Below are 23,115 nucleotides of genomic sequence, written 5' to 3'. Positions count from 1 at the left end.
TGGAGCACCCACAGGGACAGTCCTCAAAGAAGATCATCAATTGTCCCTCTAGGCAGCTGTCCATCCCTCCATATTTTCCTGTACAATCCCCAATCATTTCTACAATATAATTTTGCTTTGTCAATATAAAATCTGCTGCAAAACTGAAAGATGGCGGTCAGCGTAAGACAAATTGATTTTGATATGTTTCACAGTAGCAACCGTGCTAGTCTGTATCCGCAAAAAGAACAGGAGTACTTGTGGCACTAGAGAGACTAACAGCCCTTTCTTCTTTCCACACTAGCCTGCCAAAGGCACCTCTGCCCCCTCCTAGAGAGCAGGTTACCCCCAACACTACACAATGGGAGTGACTCTCTGGTCACTCAGTAACATACTTAAAGGTGGCAATTTTGCAACAGAAAAGCTTCAAAAACAGACTCCAACAAGAAACTGCTGAACTTGAATTAATATGCAAAACTAGATACCATTAATTTGGGCTTGAATAGAAACTGGGAGTGGCTGGGTCATTACACAAATTGAATCTATTTCCCCATGTTAAGTATCCTCACACAGTTTTGTCAACTGTCTGAAATGGGCCATCTTGATTCTCACTACAAAAGTTTTTTTTCTCCTGCTGATAATAGCTCATCTTAATTAATCAGCCTCCTAGAGTTGGTAGGACAACTCCCACCTTTTCATGTTCTCTGTATGTATATATATCTTTTTACTATATCTTCCATTCTATGCATCTGATGAAGTGGGCTGTAGCCCACGAAAGCTTATGCTCAAATAAATTTGTTAGTCTCTCAGGTGCCACAAGTACTCCTGTTGATTTTGATATGGAAACCACCATAGGGGATTCAATTTTCACATTACATTCACTAGAAGCCTCTATTAGTAAATATACCTGAAACTCCCACATCCAATCTGGAAGTCCTATCAAATGTATGGATCCTTGCCAGAGTACACGGAGCCTTGTTTATAATTCATCTAGATGGAAGCACATCTCTAAAGCGCACATTTCACAGGGTCAGACAGTTACATCAGCAGAAGCAGGTTCTATAATGATAAATGCTTTATTTTTCACATCACATAAAAATAGAGGAACAAAATATCACACAGAAAGATAGATAATTAAATGGAGATGTGTATATTTTACATAATCTTATTTTTAAAGAAGAGATGCACAAAGGAAATTCATATCCCTGCAAGTTTTAGAAAGGAAAGCTATTCTGTGGATTTAAATAGCAACACACTGGATCTGGTAACATGAAAGATGCCGTTTACACAGACTGACACAAGGAACAGTGCCCGGGGACAGGTTCCCCATACAGAGAAACTGTCTTGCAACTTGTGTAACATTCTTGATAGTTTGCCTTTGGCAAATACAAATATGAAATGTAAATCCTGTTCATCCCCAAGTCAGAAAATGAAATGTCCTTACTCACAGGAACACGTGGGCTGAGAATCAGTCTGCAAACTTGGCACTCAAACCCCTTGGCTCACCCCCCACCCCACCAACTCTTTATGGGGAATTCTGGTTCAGACTCACCTCTAAGATGTGCAGAATTGTGCCACAGACACGGATGACTGGGACCATTCTGTGACCCTCTGGTGAAAATCAATTTGGAACAAAGCAGCCAACATTTTCTCTTTCTTGTTTTTCAATTCTGTTCAGCCATCTGAGCCTTAGGCAAGGTTAACATGAATTGCAACTACCATCAAAAGGCACAAAAAAGTCTCCCCACCCCACCCTATTGCCAACTTTCTCCAGACAAAAGACAGTTCTATGACATTTGGACTGGGCTGCGCCTAAAGAGGCGGCAAGGTTCATACTATATGCATATGAAAATGCAGAAGAAAAGTGTTCTCACTCCAGTCCCACAACTATCTTCTCCATGGCAAAGACTAATGGCACAGAGTTGGCTATACTTGATTGATGGAAAAGCCTCACCAAGCTTGCTTTGCCCAGAAGCCTCAAAAAGAGGATAGGAACAGCTGAGTAAGTCCTTTACAGGACATGTCCACAACATTCCTGGGAAAATGCCCATCTAAGTACAAGGTTGCAGCCAAACTGCTACTTAAAGCCCCCTTCATCATGCAGCAAGGCCAGTAGGACAGCAAAGTACAGGGGGCGTCTCAGAAGTTCCTTTCCTTTGGGTCATTCTCTGAAGGGGTTTGCAAGTCCCAGCAAGGGGGGAGGGGGAGCCAGGGGAGGGGGAGTTATAGCACTGCGCAGCTGGAGACAGGCCAAGTGTGAGCACTACATTGAGGCAGGCTGCCAGTTTGCCTGAGAATAGAGAAAACTGACCTCGGGATCAACTGAAGGAATAAAGACAGATTAAAAATTACGGTAGGGGAGAAAAGACAAAACACCAGTGCTCCAGGCACCATTGTGTCCCAGGTCCTGAATGCACCAACATGAGAGGTGCCGTGGCAGTTCCTGTCCTGTGAGCAACACATGCAGGAAGCCGAGCCTGGGGCCATGCTGCTGTGGTGGGACAGCAGGGAATTTGTTGGAATTTGTAGTTTAGCAGCACGTTTTGGAAGCTCCTCTCTGCAGAAGGCTTACAAAGCCTTTTTCACTCCCACTTGTAGAACTTCACCATCTTCTCAGTGAGAGTGGCCAGGAAGTTATTGCGGTTCACCGTGAAGGGGCAGATGTCCAGCACAGGTAGGTCAGTTTGTAGCTTCTGCAGTAAGGAGCCACTTCCAGCATCCCATACCTGTGAAGTACAAAGGTCAGTCACCACAGTTCTCACCTCCCACTCAGCCTTATTTCTAATGTTGCTGGTGGGAAGCAGCTCCCTCTTCAGAGAAACATCCCAGATAGCTTAGCCATTTCCAACAGCTTCCCCAGCCTGCAGAGACTCACTTTTGAGCCAATAAGCTTGCCATTAGCCTCCTCTCTGGCAGGTCAGATAATCAGAGACATGAGTTTAGAGGTGCCACCTGAATGTGGCTGTGCAAGGTGCTGCCATTCAAAACAATTCTCATAAAACCAATCCACCCAGAAGTGGTTTCAAGATGCCATGAACAGAAAGTGCAAGGTTTAGGAATACACGAACAACTTGATCCAGGAAACACTTCATTGTAAAAATGGGCTGGTGCAGAAGCAGCAGGGCCAGCAATGCCAAGTGTGATCAAAGATGAGAAATAAAAATGAAAACAAGTTCCTTCACTGTCACACTGACAATGATAAGACAACCCTCAGGACAACCGTAAGACTAGACTATTTGAAAAAGCTTGACGTTTTCTTCTCCAGTCTTAGGTTGGACATGCAGGTCAGGCAGTGTAAGCAGAATATAAAAGCAGGTCAAGAGTTAGTCTGGTGGGCATTAATGCCCTGATCCTGCAAGCTACTTTGCACTAGGGGCTATAGGTCTCAGACAGAGCCCCAGGAAAGTCAACATACAACGCAGAAGGCACGTTTGGAGTCAAACAATCACTCACTTCTGTGTTCTTAGTAGCCTGTGCTAACTCAGGGAAAATAGAAAGTGGGCAAGGCTGGTCATTTGTGATGAGGCAGTCTGATTTTTGCTTTTTAAAGTTTTTCTTAAAACATGACCCATGGTTCAGTAATCCTGTACAAAGTTCCTTTAGCTTGCATTTCCCACAAAAAATTCAACACTTACTTCTGCGAAAGTCATGAATGTAGGGCTGGGGCAAGGTGAGGGAGTGCAGGATGTGGGAGGGGGTGCAGTGTGCAGGAAGGGGCTCAGGGCAAGGGGTTGGGGCAGAGGAGGGGTGTGGGGTGTGGGGTGTACAAGGGGGATCGGGGAAGGGGGTTGGGGTCCAGGAGGGGGTGCGGAGTGTGGAAAAGGGTCTCAGGGCAGCGGTGCAGAGTGCAGGAGGGGTTCTGGGTGTGGGCTCTGGCCTGGCACCACTTACCCAGAGCAGCTCCGGAGCGGCAGTTGCGCACAGTGGGGCTCAGGCAGGCCCCCTGCCTGCCCTGGCCCCGCACCACTCCCAGAAGCAGCCAGCACCATGTCCCTGCGGCCCCTGGGGCAATGAGGGGGAGCAGAGGGCTCCGCATGCTGCCCTCACCTGTGGGTACCTCACCCGAAGCTCCCATTGGCTGTGGTTTCCTGTTCCCGGCCCATGGGAGCTGCGGGGGGTGGTGCCTGCAGGCGAGGGCAACACACAGAGCCTTCTGCCCCCAGGGGCCAAAGGGACATGGTGCCGGCTGCTTCTGGGAGCGGTGCGGGGCCCGCGCTGCCACAGGGGTGGTAATCCCGTGGGCCAGATCCAAAGTCCTGATGGGCTGGACCCGGCCCATAGTTTGCCCACCCCTGGCCTAAGTCCTACCCAAAAAACTGTGCTTCCGCAGAGTATTCCTGTTCTTTGATATGTGATTATGTGTACAGTTAACAGAAGATCTATAAACCCATGTAATTTAGGAATATTACATGCTTCATCAAGTCAAGACCTCTATTTATCAATAGCATGTGTGTGTTATGGTTACTCTTACTGGAAAGAATTTTAGTAATACTATTTAATGCATTAAAAAAAAAAGCTTGTGCACAGATTTTGCAAGGGGAGGGGATTGAAGTTAAAACTGTGATTTTTCCTGCAAACCTCCCCCCCCACCCCCCCCCCCGCTTTAATAATAGGATATGGAGCCTCTCACTTCTGTGACTTCTTCAATTCCAGCCTGGGTTTACTGTGACTATGAGCTACCAACTAACAGCTCTTCAGCCTATGGGAGATAATGGATTGAGACGTAATTTCTCCATCTGGTCAGGATCTACAAGAACCCTCGTTGTTTGTTTCAGAGAAGACATGGAGAATGAACCATCTTCACTCCTAGAGATGGTCCCTGCAAGTCAGTGTTTAGTCACATTGACAGGGCAATGTGGATGAAGCACTATAGTTTCTTGTGCTGTTCTCTAACCACAGAACAGTTACATCAGTCTCCAACAGCTGTTAAGCTAGCACCTTTCCCCAATATTTTATTGCTCCCAAGGAAGGCTGGATGGACCAATTGTCTACCACACCCCTTATGTAAGCAAGAGGTTTGCTTTAGGGCTGTAGCCATAGCATTTTAAACGTATCTAAATGCCAAGGTACACTCTTACCTTGGAGGCTGAAGTCCTCCTTCAACCTCAGAACAAACACCACACAGATGGCAGCAGTACAAGTCTTCCTCCACTGTCCCCTGCCAACCTGACTCAACCCTAACCTGATGGACCATCTCTAGGAGGGAAGTTCAGTCCCTGGGCTGCCATAGACCATATCGTAAGAAGTGATGTTGCAACTCAGCAGGCTTGAAACTCTTCCCTGTGAGTTGGTATTGAGCTAGTGTGCCAGCATGCTGCTACTGTAAGTGGCATTCTACCGGCAGGGGTACCATTTGTACAAGATGACATTTTCTTTGAAGGAAGGTGTTAATTCCTAGGCCATTGCCAGAGTCTATCATGGCTAATTACATTCTGCCTACCTACATTCCTCCAGTAGGAAGCAGTGACAAGTTTACTACAGGGGCAACCTGCCTATATTTAAATTAACTTAAGGACACAGCATTTAGTTTTGTGCATTGCTGGTTTACAGATTAAAGCTGTATCTCCAAATTGCCAGGGAGTTAGCCAGTCCCACAAGTATGGAAAGTTAATGTACGTACGTACGTACATACGTACGTACACACACACACACACACACCCCTACCTCTGTTACCCACAATGCAAGTTCCATCACACTGGATTTAACAACGTTGGGACAGATAAGGTTTCCCTCCTAAGCACTGCAATAAAACACTGCCCGGTGAAAATGAAAGGAAAAAGGAAATACCATAGCAGAGTTTGAGGCCTCATCGCCAGCGCACACCAAGATGCTGCCATCCTCCTCTGGACTCTGAAAGATGGCATTTTTGGTCAGCAGTTTGCAGGTGGGCCCAGCACTGAATGTCTGAACTGGGTGACAGGAGCAGACCATGTCGACAGATGCATCCATCAGTTGGCTACAGGACAGTTCCATCACCACACAATGCAGGCAATTGTTGCTCTTATCTGTGGGATGTAGACAAAGGGTAGCGCCACTGACAAGCTGAGTCACTTGCCAAATACAATTTTCCCCAGTGTACAGTAGCCTCTCCAGGAAAAGGCCAGAACTAAGCTACAAAGAGACGAGAATCCTAATACAAACCCACTCAGGGTCACCACAGGGATGGAAGCCCTAGGCAAGAGGCATTGCTGGGCAAAAGAAACAGTCCATTTGTAGCCAGGCATACCAGGCTTCTCCTCCCAACCCCATTTCAGCAGCTTCTCTTCTGTACACGTGCAGCTGCACAAAAAGCTTTACTGTGTCCAAGGGGAGACATGGTACTAGTGTGCTATCCAGGCCTTCGCCTCTGATAAGTAAAAGCATCATTTCTGCTATGCTCTCAGCTCCCCACGGCTGAGATGCCAGCCTTCCAAAGCTGCCATCAAATCCTGGCACCTTGCAGTGTCTTATGTGGCAGGGCAGAATTACGGCAAACTGATAAAAGCGCTGCATAGAGGGTGCTGTACTTGCACACAATTACTTACTAGGCCTGTAAGTTGCAAGGCAGTGCCGAGTGCTGATTTCAGTCTGAATATCAATGCAGCCTCCGGGCTCTAGAGGTAGATGGTGAGGCCGGTAGGAGTTGCTGGCCTTCTGTTCCCAAAAGCAGCCTCCTTCTAAGGTCCCAGCTACTACTCCACCGTATGGCAGTGTGGTGGAGGCCATTCGGGGCAGGTAGGACAGGGACACCACAGGACACCTGAAAGGAGAATTTGCGAGAGCCTGTAACACGAGTATTCAGCTTTAACACTTTCAAGCCCCTACCCAGAGTCTTGATTTCTCCCAGTTGCACTTTTCAAGGGGGGTTCACAGCCAAGTTTCTGATAATTAGCCCTCTTCATCCTTGAGCAGTTTACATAAGTGATCAGAAGCTTTTGGACAAGAATTAAGCAACAACTATTGCTATAAAATGTCCCCTTGAAAGAAACACCACGTGAGGATGATAGCATGAAATTAAACACAGAATCATAGAATCGTAGGTCTGGAAGGGACCTAGTGAGGTCATCTAGTCCAGTTCCCTGCTCTCATGGCAGGACTAAGTATTATCTCGACCAGTGGTTTTCAAACTTTTTGTATTGGTGACCCCTTTCACACAGCAAGACTCTGAGTGTGACCACCCCCTTATAAATTAAAAAACGGGGTGGGGAGGAGAAATTGTAGTTTAATGGGGGCTTAGGGCTATCAGTCCCACAGACCTGACAGCTCAAGCCCCCATGTAACCACCTTGTGACCCCCTGAGGAATCATGACCCCCAGTTTGAGAACCCCTGATCTAGACCATCCCTGACAGGTGTTCGTCTAATCTGCTCTTAAAAATCTCCAGTTATGGAGATTCCACAACCTCCCTAGGCAATTTATTAGGGCTGTCAATTAATCACAGTTAACTCACATGATTAATTCAAAACAATTAATCGCGATTAATCGCACTTATAACAATGGAATACCAATTGAAATTTATTAAATATTTTTGGATATGTTTCTATATTTTCAATATTGATTTCAATTACAACACAAAATACAAAGTGCACAGTGCTCACTATATTATTTTTGATTACAAATATATGCATGTAAAATGATAAACAAAAGAAATAGTATTTTTCAATTCACCTCATACAAGTACTGAATTGCAATCTCTTTAAAGTATAACTTACAAATGCAGATTTATTTTTGATTACATAACTGCACTCAAAAACAAAACAGTGTAAAACTTCAGAGCCTACAAGTCCACTCAGTCCTACTTCTCATTCTGCCAATCGCCAAGACAAACAAGTTTGTTTACATTTACGGGAGATACTGCTGCCTGCTTCTTATTTACAATGTCCCCTGAAAGTGAGAACAGGCATTGTCATGGCACTTTTGTAGCCGGCACTGCAAGGTATTTACATGCCAGATATGCTATACATGAGGATGCCCCTTCATGCTTCGGACACCATTCCAGAGGACACGCTTCCATGTTAAGATTGCTCATTAAAAAAATAATGCATTAATTAGATTTGTGACTGTACTCTTTGGGGGAGAATTGTACATCTCCTGCTCTGTTTTACCCGCATTCTGCATACATTTCATATTATAGCAGTCTCGGATGATGACCCAGCACATGTTAGTTTAAGAACACTTTCACAGAAGATTGACAAAACGCAGCGAACGTACCAATGTGAGATTTCTAAAAATAGCTACAGCACTCAACCCAAGGTCTGAGTAAGAATCAGAAGTGTTGTCCAAAATCTGAGAGGGACGAGGTGTGGAGCTTACTTTTAGAAGTCTTAAAAGAGCAATACTCTAATGCGAAAACTACAGAACCCAAATCACCAAAAAAGAAAATCAATCTTCTGCTGGTGGCATCTGACTCAGATGATGAAAATGAACATGCGTCGGTCCGCTCTGCTTTGGATCGTTATCAAGCAAAATCCATCATCAGCATGGAAGCATGTCCTCTGGAATGATGGTTGAACCATAAAGGGACATATGAATCTTTAGCGCATCTGACACGTAAATATCTTGCAATGCCAGCTAAAACATGCCATGTGAATGCCTGTTCTCACTTTCAGGTGACATTGTAAACAAGAAGCAGGCAGCATTATCACCTGCAAATTGTAATCAACTTTATCTGAGTGATTGGTGACCAAGAAGGAGGACTGAGTGCACTTGTGGGCTCTAAAGTTTTAACATTGTTTTATTTTTGAATGCAGGTTGTTTTTTAAAAAAAATAACAACACATAATTCTACATTTGTAAGTTCAACTTTCATGGTAAAGAGATTGCACTACAGTACTTGTACGAGGTGAATTGAAAAATACAATTTTGTTTTTTACAGTGCAAATATTTGTAATCAAAAATAAATATAAAGTGAGCACTGTCCACTTTGTATTCTGTGTTGTAACTGAAATTAATATATTTGAAAATGTAGTAAACATCCAAAAATATTTAAAATAAATGGTATTCTATTGTTTAACATCGTGATTAATTTTTTTAATCGCTTGACAGCCCTACAATTTATTCCAGGGATTAACTACCCTGACAGTTAAGAAAATTTCCCTAATGTCCAACCTAAACCTCACCTGTTGCAATTTAAGCTTCTTGTCCTAACCTGAGAGGTTAAAGAGAACAATCTTTCTCCCTCCTCCTTGTAACATCCTTTATACTTGAAAACTGTTATGTCCCCTCTCAGTCTTCTCTTTTCCATAGTAAACAAACCCAATTTTTTCAATCTTCCCTCGTAGATTATGTTTTCTAGACCTTTAAACATTTGTGTCACTCTTCTCTGGACCTTCTCCAATTTATCCACATCTTACCTGAAATGTGGCGCCCAGAACTGGACACAGTACTTCAGTTGAGGCCTAATCAATGCAGAGTAGAGCAGAAGAATTACTTCTTGTGTCTTGTTTATAACACTCCTGCTAATACATCCCAGAATGATGTTTGCTTTTTTTGCAACAGTGTTATGCTGTTGACTAGCTTGTGGTCCACCATGACCCCCAGATCCCTTTTTGCAGTACTCCTTCCTAGGCAGTAATTTCCAGTTTTGTATGTGTGCACCTGATTGTTCCTTCCTAAATGGAGTACTTTGCATTTGTCCTTATTGAATTTCATCCTATTTACTTCAGACAATTTCTCCAGTTTGTCCAGATCATTTTGAATTTTTATCCTATCCTCCAAATCACTTGCAACCCCTCATAGCTTGGTATCGTCCACTATCTTTATAAGTGTACTCTCTGCGACATCTAAATCACCAATGAAGATACTGAACAGAACCAGACCCAGAACTGATCCATGCGGGACACCACTTGATATGCCCTACCAGCTTGACTGAACCACTGATACTACTCTCTGAGCATAAGAAAGGCCGTACCGGGTCAGACCAAAGGTCCATCTAGCCTAGTATCCTGTCTACCGACAGTGGCCAATGCCAGGTGCCCCAGAGGGAGTGAACCTAACAGGCAATGATCAAGTGATCTCTCTCCTGCCATCCATCTCCATCCTCTGACAGACAGAGGCTAGGGACACCATTTCTTACCCGTCCTGGCTAATAGCCATTAATGGACTTAACTACCATGAATTTATCCAGTTCTCTTTTAAACTCTGTTATAGTCCTAGCCTTCACAACTTCGTCAGGTAAGGAGTTCCACAAGTTGACTGTGCGCTGCGTGAAGAAGAACTTCCTTTTATTTGTTTTAAACCTGCTGTCTATTAATTTCATTTGATGACCCCTAGTTCTTGTATTATGGGAATAAGTAAATAACTTTTCCTTATCCACTTTCTCCACATCACTCATGATTTTATATACCTCTATCATATCCCCCCTTAGTCTCCTCTTTTCCAAGCTGAAGATAATCTCTCCTCATTTAATCTCTCCTCATATGGGACCCGTTCCAAACCCTTAATCATTTTAGTTGCCCTTTTCTGAACCTTTTCTAGTGCCAGTATGTCTTTTTTGAGACGAGGAGACCACATCTGTACGCAGTATTCGAGATGAGGGCGTACCATCGATTTATATAAGGGCAATAATATATCTCAGTCTTATTCTCTATCCCCTTTTTAATGATTCATAACATCCTGTTTGCTTTTTTGACCGCCTCTGCACACTGCGTGGACATTTTCAGAGAACTATCCACGATGACTCCAAGATCTTTTTCCTGACTTGTTGTAGCTAAATTAGCCCCCATCATATTGTATGTATACTTAGGGTTATTTTTTCCAATGTGCATTACTTTACATTTATCCACATTAAATTTCATTTGCCATTTTGTTGCCCAATCACTTAGTTTTGGGAGATCTTTTTGAAGTTCTTCACAGTCTGCTTTGGACTTAATTATCTTTAGCAGTTTAGTATCATCTGCAAACTTTGCCACCTCACTGTTTACCCCTTTCTCCAGATCATTTAGGAATAAGTTGAATAGGATCGGTCGGAGGACTGACCCTTGGGGAACATCACTAGTTACCCCTCTCCATTCTGAGAATTTACCATTTATTCCTACCCTTTGTTCCCTGTCTTTTAACCAGTTCTCAATCCATGAAAGGACCTTCCCTTTTATCCCATGGCAGCTTAATTTACATAAGTGCCTTTGGTGAGGGACCTTGTCAAAGGCTTTCTGGAAATCTAAGTACACTATGTCCACTGGATCCCCTTTGTCCACGTTTGTTGACCCCTTCAAAGAACTCTAATAGATTAGTAAGACACGATTTCCCTTTACAGAAACCATGTTGACTATTGTTCAACAGTTTATGTTTTTCTATGTGTCGGACAATTTTATTCTTAACTATTGTTTCAACTAATTTGCCCGGTACAGACATTAGACTTACCGGTCTGTAATTGCCGGGATCACCTCTAGAGCCCTTTTTAAATATTGGCGTTACGTTAGCTAACTTCCAGTCATTGGGTACAGAAGCCGATTTAAAAGGACAGGTTACAAACCTTAGTTAACAGTTCCGCAACTTCACATTTGAGTTCTTTCAGAACTCTTGGGTGAATGCCATCTGGTCCCGGTGACTTATTAATGTTAAGTTTATCAATTAATTCCAAAACCTCCTTTCGTGACACTTCAATCCGTGACAGTTCCTCAGATTTGTCACCTACAAAAGCCAGCTCAGGTTTGGGAATCTCCCTAACATCCTCAGCCGTGAAGACTGAAGCAAAGAATCCATTTAGTTTCTCCGCAATGACTTTATCATCTTTAAGCGCTCCTTTTGTATCTCGATCATCAAGGGGCCCCACTGGTTGTTTAGCAGGCTTCCTGCTTCTGATGTATTTAAAAAACATTTTGATATTACCTTTGGAGTTTTTGGCTAGCCGTTCTTCAAACTCCTCTTTGGCTTTTCTTATTACATTCTTGCACTTAATTTGGCAGCGTTTATGCTCCTTTCTATTTGCCTCACTAGGATTTGACTTCCACTTTTTAAAGGAAGTCTTTTTATCTCTCACTGCTTCTTTTACATGGTTGTTAAGCCACGGTGGCTCTTTTTTAGTTCTTTTACTGTGTTTCTTAATTTGCGGTATACATTGAAGTTGGGCCTCTATTATGATGTCTTTAAAAAGCGCCCATGCAGCTTGCAGGGATTTCACTTTAGTCACTGTACCTTTTAACTTCTGTTTAACTAACCCCCTCATTTTTGCATAGTTCCCCCTTTTGAAATTAAATGCCACAGTGTTGGGTTGTTGAGATGTTCTTCCCACCACAGGGATGTTGAACGCTATTGTATTATGGTCACTATTTCTAAGCGGTCCTGCTATAGTTACCTCTTGGACCAGCTCCTGCGCTCCACTCAGGACTAAATCTAGAGTTGCCTCTCCCCTTGTGGGTTCCCGTACCAGCTGCTCCATGAAGCAGTCATTTAAAGTATCGAGAAATTTTATCTCTGCATTTCGTCCTGAAGTGAAATGTTCCCAGTCAATATGGGGATAATTGAAATCCCCCACTATTATTGAGTTCTTAATTTTGATAGCCTCTCTAATTTCCCTTAGCATTTCATCATCATTATCACCGTCCTGGTCAGGTGGTCGATAATAGATCCCTAATGTTATATTCTTATTACAGCATGAAATTTGTATCCATAGAGATTCTATGGAACATGCGGATTTGCTTAAGGTTTTTACTTCATTTGATTGTACATTTTCTTTCACATATAGTGCCACTCCCCCCCCAGCACGACCTGTTCTGTCCTTCCGATATATTTTGTACCCCGGAATGATTGTGTCCCATTGATTGCTCTCAGTCCACCAGGTTTCTGTGATGCTTATTATATCAATATCCTCAAAACTGGGAACAGTTTTCCAACAAGTTATGTACCCACCTTATAGTAGCTCCATTTAAGTTGTATTTTCCTAGTTTGTTTATGAGAAGGTTATGAGAGACAGTATCAAAATCCTTGCTAGAGGCAAGATATACCACATAGAATCATAGAATATCAGGGTTGGAAGGGACCAACCCCCTGCTCAAAGCAGGGCCAATCCCCAGACAGATTTTTATCCCAGATCCCTAAATGGTCCCCTCAAGGACTGAACAAACAACCCTGGGTTTAGCAGGCCAATGCTCAAACCACTGAGCTACCCCTCCCCCCCCCCCCCATCTACCGCTTCCCCCCATCCACAAGCCTTATTACCCTGTCAAAGAAAGCTATAAGGTTGGTTTGACATGCTGACTGTTACTTATCACCTTATTATCTTCTAGGTGTTTGCAAATTGATTGCTTAATTATTTGCTCCATTATCTTACCAGGTACTGAAGTTAAGCTGAGTGGTTTGTAATTCCCTGAGTTGTCCTTATTCCCCTTTTTATAGATGGGTACTACTTTGCCCTTTTCAGGTCCTCTGGAATCTCTCCTGTCTTCATGAGTTTTCAAAGATAAGATAATCACTAACGGCTCAGCTATCTCCTCAGTCAGCTCCTGATGAAGTGAGATACTTGGCATTGACCACAGCGCTAATCCCCAAGGCCTAAGCACAAGAATAGCAGCCTTTGGAAGTCATTTACACAATACTACTCAACCTTTCTCTGTTACCCAACGATAATTTTGGCTAAGATTCCTCTACTTCCCCATATCTGAACTAGCAAGGGTGAAATAAAATCCAGAGAGGTAATGATCTTAGTGTTTCAGGGGCTTATGTCCCAACTTTCCTCTATCAAAACAAAAAAATGTAGTCCCATAATCAGGGCCCTACCAATTTTATAGCCATGAAAAACATGTCACGGACCGTGAAATAAGCCTTTCCCCGTGAAATCTGATCTCCCCAAAATCAGCTGCATTGAGTAGGGACAGGACTTGTCCTTCCCCTGCAAGTTATCGGAGGGAGATCAGACGCACCGCCATAGGCAGCGTAGAAGTGAGAGTGGGCTCCAGGCTTCTACCCCCCCATGGCTCTGGTCAGGGCTGGGGGCTGCTTGGGCTCCAGCTGGGACTCGGGGCTTCCACCCCTGTGGCTCCTGCCTGGGCTTAGAGACCTGGGCTGGGGCTGCCACCCCCCACAGCTCCTGCCTGGGCTCTGGGTGCTTGAGCTCTGGGGCTTCTGCTCCCTCTCCCCTGTGTCTCTTGCCCAGGATCAGGGACCTGGGCTGGGGGCTGCCACCCCCTGCAGTTCCAGCCAAGCTCAGGGCTTTCCCCCCTCCCCCCGACTCCTGTCCGAGCTCCAGGGCTGCTGCTGCCGTTTGTCCCCATCCCCCTCCCCCATGGCTCCTGCCCGGGCTCTTGGTGCTCAAGCTCCGGGGCTTCTGCTCCCTCCCCCAGTGGCTCCCGCCCGGGCTCAGCAACCTGAGCTGGGGGCTGCCACCCAGGACTTGGGGCTTTTGCCCCCCACAGCTCCTGCCCTGACTCTGAGCTGCCCAGGTTCAGGGCTTCTATCCTCACTCCTGGCTCCTGCCCAGGCTTGGGGCTTCAGCACCTGCTGGGGTTCGGGGCTTCCATCCTGTGGCTCCTGCCAGGGCTGTGGCACCCATTTTTCAAATTGTCCGAGGCACTGGGATAGGCCCCATGGACCAATGTGTTAATCCAGTACTGGCCCCAACTAGCAGGTAGGAGCCCCTAGTTGGGGTGCTCCCAGCAGCACTGGAGATAGCTGACCTACCTCCACCTCTGGGAGCCTCTCCAGCTGCAGGAAACTCTGCAGCTGCTGCCTTCAGAACTGAGCTTTGAAGGCAGCACAGAAGTGAGTATAGCAATCCTGTAACCCCCCTACAACAGCTTTGGGACCCCCTCCCACAATCCCCTTTTAGATCAGGACCCCACAGTTATAACACCCTGAAATTTCAGATGTAAACATCTGAAATTGTGAAACTGACCAATTTTAAGACCCTGAGGCTGTGAAATTGACCAAAGTGAACCATGAATTTGGTAGGATCCTACCCATAATGATGGGCATGTAGACATGCCATGTTCCAGGACTGTGGGTAACAATTTACTAATCCTGTAAGAGGTGACCACAAGTCAAAAGGCTGCAATGCCCAAAGAAGCACTTGCAAACACTTTAAAGGACCTGCTCCACCTTGCAACATTACGGAAGCATCAGAGCCAAAACACTAAGGGAACCCTGAAGAAAACTATTTGTATCTTGCCACTATTCCTGTATGCTGGGCACTGGCTCTCCCTGGGAAAACCTTTTGTACGCTACTACACATGTATACTCAGAATGTCTCTTAACGTGTTTAGGAACCAATCATCAAACAACTTGTCCCTGCTACCTACGAAAGAGGACAGTAGGGAGGCAGAACGTAATTAGTCACATTAATCCTATGCCCTTCCCAGAGTCTAATACCTTATACCAATAGAAGTGCCATGTTGTGAAGAGAATCTAATAGTACTCAGAGGCTCAAACTCAAGTTGCCTGGTATAAGACTTCTCAGCATGCTCCAGACATTGGCAAGCATAGCCCGTTTTAGTGTTCAAACTATACCACACAGCTCCCAGGGAATCCTGACCAGAAATTTGTACTAATGTTTAATTCTCAGGTGCAGAATTGCAGAGATGACAGTATCTCAGATTGTTCCATCCCTGCTCCTGGTTCTGAATCTGCCCTGGTTAAGTTATGAGCCAATATTTTTACAGCTTACAAAAGATGTGCACAAAAGATGCTGTTTAATCAGGTGATTATACTCACCTGTGTAAGATGCTACATTTAACTTGCAGTGCCCTTGTGAAATTCTGGGATAGAGAGTGTGAAACCATACCTGGACTTCTGAGGGGCTAGTTCCTGGACATGAGAGCTTGTGTCCCTTAGATCATACACCAAGATAGAGCCATTGACAAGCCCAGCATAGATATAATTGGTATCATCAAGGCACCAGCAGCAGCTCCACACAGGGCGGCCGGCATTGTATGACTGGACCACAGTATTTGTTGTCAAACTGTGGAGGCAAAGGAATATGTTGACAATGCAAACTTATACTGTGGGATGAGAAGACTCAGAGTAACACACCCAGCCAACAAATCTAGAATAAAACTCTGCCTAAGGAACTGAATAGTAGGCTGTTCCCCACTACAGATTTTAATCCCCATACTTCAGAAAAGAATCTGAATATAGATAGTATATCACTGTCAAACTGTCAAAAAGTATAAAGATTTAGCATTCCACCAAAGCATATACAAATCACTTTATATTGGCTGCAGGGATAGGAGTTTCAGACACATCCTAACTGCTTTGTTGGGAGAGCAGGGTTAAATTACTTGTCTGGAAATAGGAGGAGAAGGCATTGCACTGTGGTCCCAGAATACTGTATATCCCAGAAATTGGGAGCCTCATTCATTAGGATTCCTCACCTTGCTTAGTTATTCTCTTCTGCCTGTTTATTGGAGAGAGCTCAAGTTCTGAGAAACAGCATTTAACACATAAAGGAACTGATTTAAGCAAGTGTTAGAGAGTGAATAGGGTAAACAAAACAGTACAAGTACACACACACAAATATGAATGTCAAAAAATTCTTAATAGTTTGAAGAACACTGCCAGTGCGGGAGTGTATGCTGTGTTTGGGAGAAGGTAGAGGAGCTGAAACAACAGCTGAGGCTGGAGTCACTGAAGAAACTGGAAAGTAAAGTGGATTTTGCATGGAGGGATGTATCAGAGACATGTGGCAAATTGAGATCTAGTAGGGGTGAAAGATAAAGAGGATATCAAAAAAAGAGAATCTGTAGAGTCATTCACCCAAAACACCCACAACAGATATTCTGCACAGAAGGAACCACCGGGGGCGGGAGGGAAGTCAGGTGACCCTGATGAAGATTCCAATAGTTGGGAACCAGACAGCAGTGACTTATGTAGAGAACAACGTGTTATGTTTTCTTCCACGTACCAGAACAGGAGATGTAACAAAAAGGACAAAGCACATCCTGGAGAATTCTTATTAGGTGTATGCAAATGGCAACAAGTGATTAGAGAAGGGAGGTTGACACAGTCAAGCAACCTGAGGGACCAATGAAGGGAAAGCGAAGAGTAGGTTGAAGCAGGCAATCTTCTGAGAGAACATTCTGGTATCAAGCAAAAGTGAAGACTGGATACAACTTGTTGGAGACCAACTGATGGACGTATCAGTAGTGTAAAGAGGAAGGTTTGGGTATCAAGCACTGGTATAAATTCTGTGATGAGTGGCAACTACTTGCATTAAACTGTTTCCAATTATGCAAGAGTACCAACCTTACAGGCTCAGAACTTACACACTGGGTTTGAAGTAGGCAGGAAGGAGGAACTTGTTTAACTCAAAAGTATCTATCTGACATATTCCACCATATAGACAATAGGAATGGGAAAAAACTTTCTTAACTGTGTATACATGTATGCCAAGAGCATGAAGAACTGGAAGAGACATCGACCTCACACCCTAGAAGGCATAACTGTAGCCTGTCATAACTGAAAAGAGAAATGTTAAGTCGAGTAGCACTGGATCTCAAGATGTTTAGTCAGTCAGTGAGAAATACTGATATAGATAGTATGGAGTAAGGAGACAAAATACCCCAACATCACAATACTCAATGGGCTTCTGCTACAGACTACCAGTACTGGAGGAATACATCCCACCTATCCTGTGGGATTCCTCTACCCCAGCATGTTCTTTTAAGTCTACCAGCCCAGCTGTAGAGATGTATTGTTCCTACATTATTGGGACAGCAGTTTTCAGAAGTGCTGCTTGGTGCTCTGTCCATGTGCTTCAAGTGTGTGCAGCTCAGCCTTGATTAGAAGTTTCAAATCAGAGCAACCTTCTGAGGAGTAGGGAACAGACACAGAGGAAAATAGTAAAAACCCTGATCCTAGATCAAAGAGAATCAAGCAGGAAGTAAAAGTCACACTAGCAGATAACGTTACATCTGTACCACAAGATACAGCTGATCTGTGCTGGTTTACTTTCAAAGCTGTACCCAGAGATGCCACTGGGAGGAGGGACCAGGAAAAGGTAGGGCCATAGTCCCTTCCTAATTCAAGGGACTAGGAAGTGAGAACAATTCATCAGGTTAATGCCCACATTCCAGAAGACGGATGAAGCTCAAACTGAGATCTGTTCTCAACTCCCTGCAAGAAAGAAAAAATGGGTGCTCCAAAGCGCACACAGAGGTGAGCTAGAGATAAAGCCAAACCCTGGAAAATGTGAAGGGCAGATGGGGTGGACTGCCCCTGTTCAGCAGCAGCACACCTGGTAAGTTTGAGTGTGTGGTCCAAAGCAGCAGACAGCAGCAAGCCATCTGTTCGATTACTGAAGGCCAGTCCCCGGATCTGCTTACTGTGGATGGGAATGTACTGACTGCTCTTCAGGTTGGCAGCACTCATCATCTTAACGCCACAACCTGTCATGAAGAAAGGACAAAGCTGATCAGTCAGATACTGTGTATGCTGGTGACTACATCAAGTTATTGGGGTGTCTGGCTTTAATCCATGGTCTCACTTCAGAGCTACAGTATCTATGCTGAACTTGTGGGGAGCAATGTGCACAGGAAGGGTAGGTATCTTGTTCTGGAGATCAATCACTACGGAACTCCTTATTCTGCTCCTCCAGGCGACAGAACTCATGAGAATTTCAGCATTAGTAACATGATCTGTCAGTTGCTCTCGACTCAGGTCCTAGACATTCTAGCCAAATTAAACAAATCCCAATGCTCAGTGTGGCTGGAGCTCTATACAGGATGATAATGAACTTTCAAAGAATAATTACCAGTAAACTGTTCACCTGTACTCTAAAAATGTCACTATACAGGAGTTGTATTCAGATATTACTGAGCCAGAGAGCTGTCACTATATAGAAGCTAAGATGACTAAGGTGAATTGAGAAGCTGTTCAGAAAGAAGAGGAAGTCACTCACTTCATGCAGTAACTGACGTTCTTCGAGGTGAGTGTCCCTGTGGGTGCTCCACTCCAGGTCAAGGTGCATCTCTGCACCTTTGATCGGAGATTTTTGCAGCAGTTCCCGTACGGGCCTCGTGCGCCGCCAGTGCTTGAACAGCATGTGCACAGCCCTGACTCCTCAGTTCCTTCTCTACAACGGAGCCTGCTCCAAACTCCAAAGTAGAGGGGAAGAGGATGAGTAGTTGAGCACCCACAGGGACACTCATCTCGAAGAGCATCTATTACTGCACAAGGTGAGCAACCTCCTCTTCTCCTTCGAGAGATGTCCCTGTGGGTGCTCCACTCCAGGTGACTGAAAAGCGGTATCTCTTAGGATGGTCAGGATTTCGGATCTGGTAAGAAAGATAAGGTAAGATAAGACAGCTTGACCTAGTCAGGTGTCCGATGAAGGACCCTGCATGAGAGCGTAATGTTTAGCAAACACAAGGTCCGACGCCCAAGTGGCCGCCTTGCATATGTCGGAAAGCAGGATATTGCTGAGAAATGCTACGGAAGTGGACATGGATCTAGTAGAGCAGTTGTTTTCAAACTTTCTTCCTGGTGATCCAGTTAAAGAAAATTGTTGATGCCCGCGACCCAACGGAGTTGGGGATGAGGGGTTTGGGGTGTGGGAGGGGCTCAGGGCTGGGGCAGAGGGTTGGGGTGCAAGAGTGAGGGCTAGGGATGGGGCTGGGAATAAGGGGTTTGGGGGCTCAGGGCTGGGGTGCAGGAGCGGGTCAGGGCTCTGGGCTGGGGATGCAGGCTCTGGGGTGGGGCCGGGGATGAGGGGTTTGGGGTGCAGGAAGGGGCTCTGGGTTTGGAGGGGGCTCAGGGCTGAGGATTGGGGCACAGGTAGCTCCTGGTCAGCGGGGGTGCTAAGGCATACTTCCTGCCTGTCCTGGCACCGTGCACCACACTGCACCCCGGAAGCGGCTCTGCCCAGCTCTCGGCCGCAGGCACAGCTGCCCACCCCACCTCCCAGCTCCCACTGGCCAGGAGCCAGTGCTTGGGGTGGCGGTAGTGCCTGGAGCCCCATGCCCGTACCCCCAGGAGCCAGACCTGCTGCTGGCCACTTCCGGGGCACAGTGCACTGTCAGAACAGTTAGGGACTAGCCTGCCTTAGCCGGGCAGCACTGCCAACGGGACTTTTAATGGCCCGGTTGGTAGTGCTGACCAGAGCCGCTGCAACCCAGTGCCCTACATTCCGCGACCCAGTACTGGGTTGCAACCCGCAGTTTGAAAACCACTGTAGTAAAGTGTGCCTTAATTGCCATAGGAGGTTGGACTTGTTTCAATTGGTAACAGACGTATGCAGTCTGATATCTATTTGAATAGTCTCTGGGTGGAGATCGCTTTGCCCCGAGATTGTTGAGTGATAGATACAAAGAGCTTAAGGGTCTGTCTAAATGGCTTCGTTCTATCGCGATAGAAGGATAACGCTCTATGAACGTCAAGCATGTGCATTGCTACCTCAAATGCATTAGCATGTGGTTTTGGGAAGAATGTTGGTAGGTGAATAGGTTCATATAGGTGAAAGGACGAATGCACCTTAGGAAGGAATTTAGGATGTGTACGAAGCGTAACTTTGTCTCTGAAGAAGGTAGTATAAGGAGGTTTGGCCATCAGCGCGCAGAATTCTCCCATGTGTCTGGCAGATGTAATTGCTACGAAGAAAGCGGTTTTCATGGATAGGTGTAGAAAGGAGCAGGTAGCCAAGGGTTCAAAGGGTTTGTATATCAAAGCTGTGAGGACCAGGTGTAGATCCCATGGCTCAGCTGGTAGTCTTATGTCCAGTGTGACAAAGTTCCTCCTCTATCTTGGTGGGTCCTGCGCTTATTGGCGGATTTTCTTGCCTCAGAGATTCACCATGTGGGTTGGGGAACAGCCCAGAGACCTTCCCCTCTGGAAGAACCCACAGTCCAGGTCAATTGGGAGGTTTGGAGGGAACCTGGGCCCGCCCTCTACTCCGGGTTCCAGTCCAGGGCCCTGTGGACTGCAGCTGTCTATAGTGCCTCCTGTAACAGCTGCATGACAGCTACAACTCCCTGGGCTACTTCCCCATGGCCTCCTCCAAACACCTTCCTTATTCTCACCATAGGACCTTCCTCCTGGTGGCTGATAACGCTTGTGCTCCTCAGTCCTCCAGCAGCACACCCCTCACTCTCAGCTCCTTGCGCCTCTTGCTCCCAGCTCCTCACACTCTCACCCTACAAACTGAAATGAGCTCCTTTTAAAACCCAGGTGCCGATTAGCCTGCCTTAATTGATTCTAGCAGCTTCTTAATTGGCTCCAGGTGTCCTAATTAGCCTGCCTGCCTTAACTGGTTTTAGCAGGTTCCTGATTACTCTAGTGCAGCCCCTGCTCTGGTCACTCAGGGAACAGAAAACTACTCATCCAGTGATCAGTATATTTGCCCTCTACCAGACTCCTGTACCCCACTGGTCTGGGTCTGTCACACCGGGTAGAGCGTTTGGATACCTTTGAGAAATCTTTTTGTGACAGGATGGGCAAAAACAGCAACGTTATTTACCTTGTGGTGGAATGTTGTGATTGCCACTAGGTGAACATTTACCAAGCTAAGAGAAAGCCCGGTTATTTTGAGTTCTAGAAGGTAGTCTAGTATCAGAGGGGCGGAAGCCAGAGCGGTGTGTTTGGCAGAACACCAAGTGGTGAACCATTTCAATTTCTGCAGATAGGTAGTAAGTGTGGAGTGTGTCCTGCCATGTAATCAAACTGCCCGGACTTGCTCTAAGCATGCTTGTTTCTCATTAGAGAGCCATTGAGTAGCCATGCTTTGAAGTGATCTGAGCCCAACACTAATCTGAGAAAGCATCTGTGGGCAGGGTGTATAGAGACATGAAAATACGCATCCTGCAGGTCGAGGGCTAAAAACCAATCTCCCTGCTGCAACGCCGGAATGATTGACAGGGTAACCATCCTGAATTTTTGTTTCTTGACTAACCTGTTTAGTTGTCAAAAATCGAGAATAGGTCACCATTCCCCACTTTTCTTTTCGGTCAAGAAATAGTGGGAATAAAATCCCTTCCCAGGGTGTGAAGTGGATACCTGCTTCACTGCTCCTGGTTGTAGAAGATGGTGCACCTCTTGACAGAGCTAGTGTTCGTGAGAGGGGTCCCTGAAGAGCGACGGGGAGGGAGGGGTGGGGGCATGGAGAGGAAGGGGATACTATAACCCGATTGGATGATTTCTAGGACCCATTTGTCCATAATGATAGCTTCACAATTGGTAAGGAATGGGAGCAGACTGTTTCCAAAAGGATGGATGATTGCAGTAGGCGCTGGAGTGGGTGGGAGATCTTCTATACCCTCGACCAAAGCTTCAAATCTGCTTGTTTGATGGAGGGGGTTGAGGTGCTGCAGATGGTGGGAGGCGGCGTCATTGGGTTCTAGGTCTACGGCGTTGCTGTTCTGTGGATTGTAATGTCTTTGCTGTTGTTCGGTGTAGGAGGGATATCGTGGGCGTTGGTAAGGTTGATATCTGTCTTCTCTCATCCTTGTCCCTCGGCATTCATACACCTGCCACCTTAGTGTGGCACGCGAGTCCTTCATGGTATGTGTCATAACTATAAAGGGAAGGGTAACAGCTCTCCTGTGTACAATACTATAAAATCCCTCCTGGCCAGAGACTCCAAAATCCTTTTACCTGTAAAGGGTTAAGAAGCTCAGGTAACCTGGCTGACACCTGACCCAAAGAACCAATAAGGGGACAAGATACTTTCAAATCTCGGTTGGGGGGAAGGCTTTTGTTTGTGCTCTTTGTTTTGGGGAGAGTTTGCTCTTGGAACTAAGAGGGACCAGACATCAATCCAGGCTCTCCAAATCTTTCTGAATAAGTCTCTCATATTTCAAACTTGTAAGTAAACAGCCAAGCAAGGCGTGTTAGTTTTATCTTTGTTTTCTCAACTTGTAAATGTATCTAGTAAAATACTAGGGCGTTTACCTCTGTTTGCTGTAACTTGGAACCAAAGGATAGAGAGGGGTCCTCTGGGCTCTTTAAGTTTGATTACCCTGTAAAGTTATTTTCCATCCTGATTTTACAGAGATGATTTTTACCTTTTTCTTTAATTAAAAGCCTTCTTTTTAAGAACCTGATTGATTTTTCCTTGTTTTTAGAGCCAAGGGGGCTGGATCTTGATCCACCAGGAGTTGGTGGGAGAAAGGAGAGGGGATGGTTATTTTTTCCTTGTTTTAAGATCCAAGGGGTTTGGATCTGTATTCACCAGGGAATTGGTGAAGAGTCTCTCAAGGCTACCCAGGGAAGGGAATTAGCACATTGGGAGTGGTGGC

At 45.5% G+C, this 23,115-nt stretch overlaps 1 protein-coding gene across 8 annotated transcripts in view; it reads right to left on the bottom strand.

Moving 5' to 3' along the window:
• Positions 1-1,036: 1,036 nt before the first annotated feature.
• The window catches only part of RFWD3 (ring finger and WD repeat domain 3), a 56,521-nt gene continuing 34,442 nt past the window's right edge, over positions 1,037-23,115 (bottom strand). For 5 of the 8 annotated variants that reach the window (XM_065567772.1, XM_065567771.1, XM_065567770.1 and 2 more), the window contains 6 exons: positions 18,123-18,273; positions 15,672-15,848; positions 9,310-9,354; positions 6,504-6,718; positions 5,767-5,984; positions 1,037-2,705 (listed from right to left, as the gene is read on the bottom strand). In XM_065567772.1, the coding sequence (XP_065423844.1) occupies positions 2,562-2,705; positions 5,767-5,984; positions 6,504-6,718; positions 9,310-9,354; positions 15,672-15,848; positions 18,123-18,273 (950 nt within the window). In that variant the 3' untranslated portion in view covers positions 1,037-2,561. The remainder of the gene's footprint in view (positions 2,706-5,766; positions 5,985-6,503; positions 6,719-9,309; positions 9,355-15,671; positions 15,849-18,122; positions 18,274-23,115) is intronic. The other 3 variants (XM_065567773.1, XM_008175378.4, XM_065567768.1) reach the window with 1 other exon arrangement.

This window comes from Chrysemys picta, chromosome 14 (genome assembly GCF_011386835.1).
Source record: "Chrysemys picta bellii isolate R12L10 chromosome 14, ASM1138683v2, whole genome shotgun sequence".
NCBI lineage: Eukaryota > Metazoa > Chordata > Testudines > Emydidae > Chrysemys > Chrysemys picta.
Note: the sequence above shows the minus strand (reverse complement) of the source record. Positions and strands in the feature narration are given on the sequence as shown.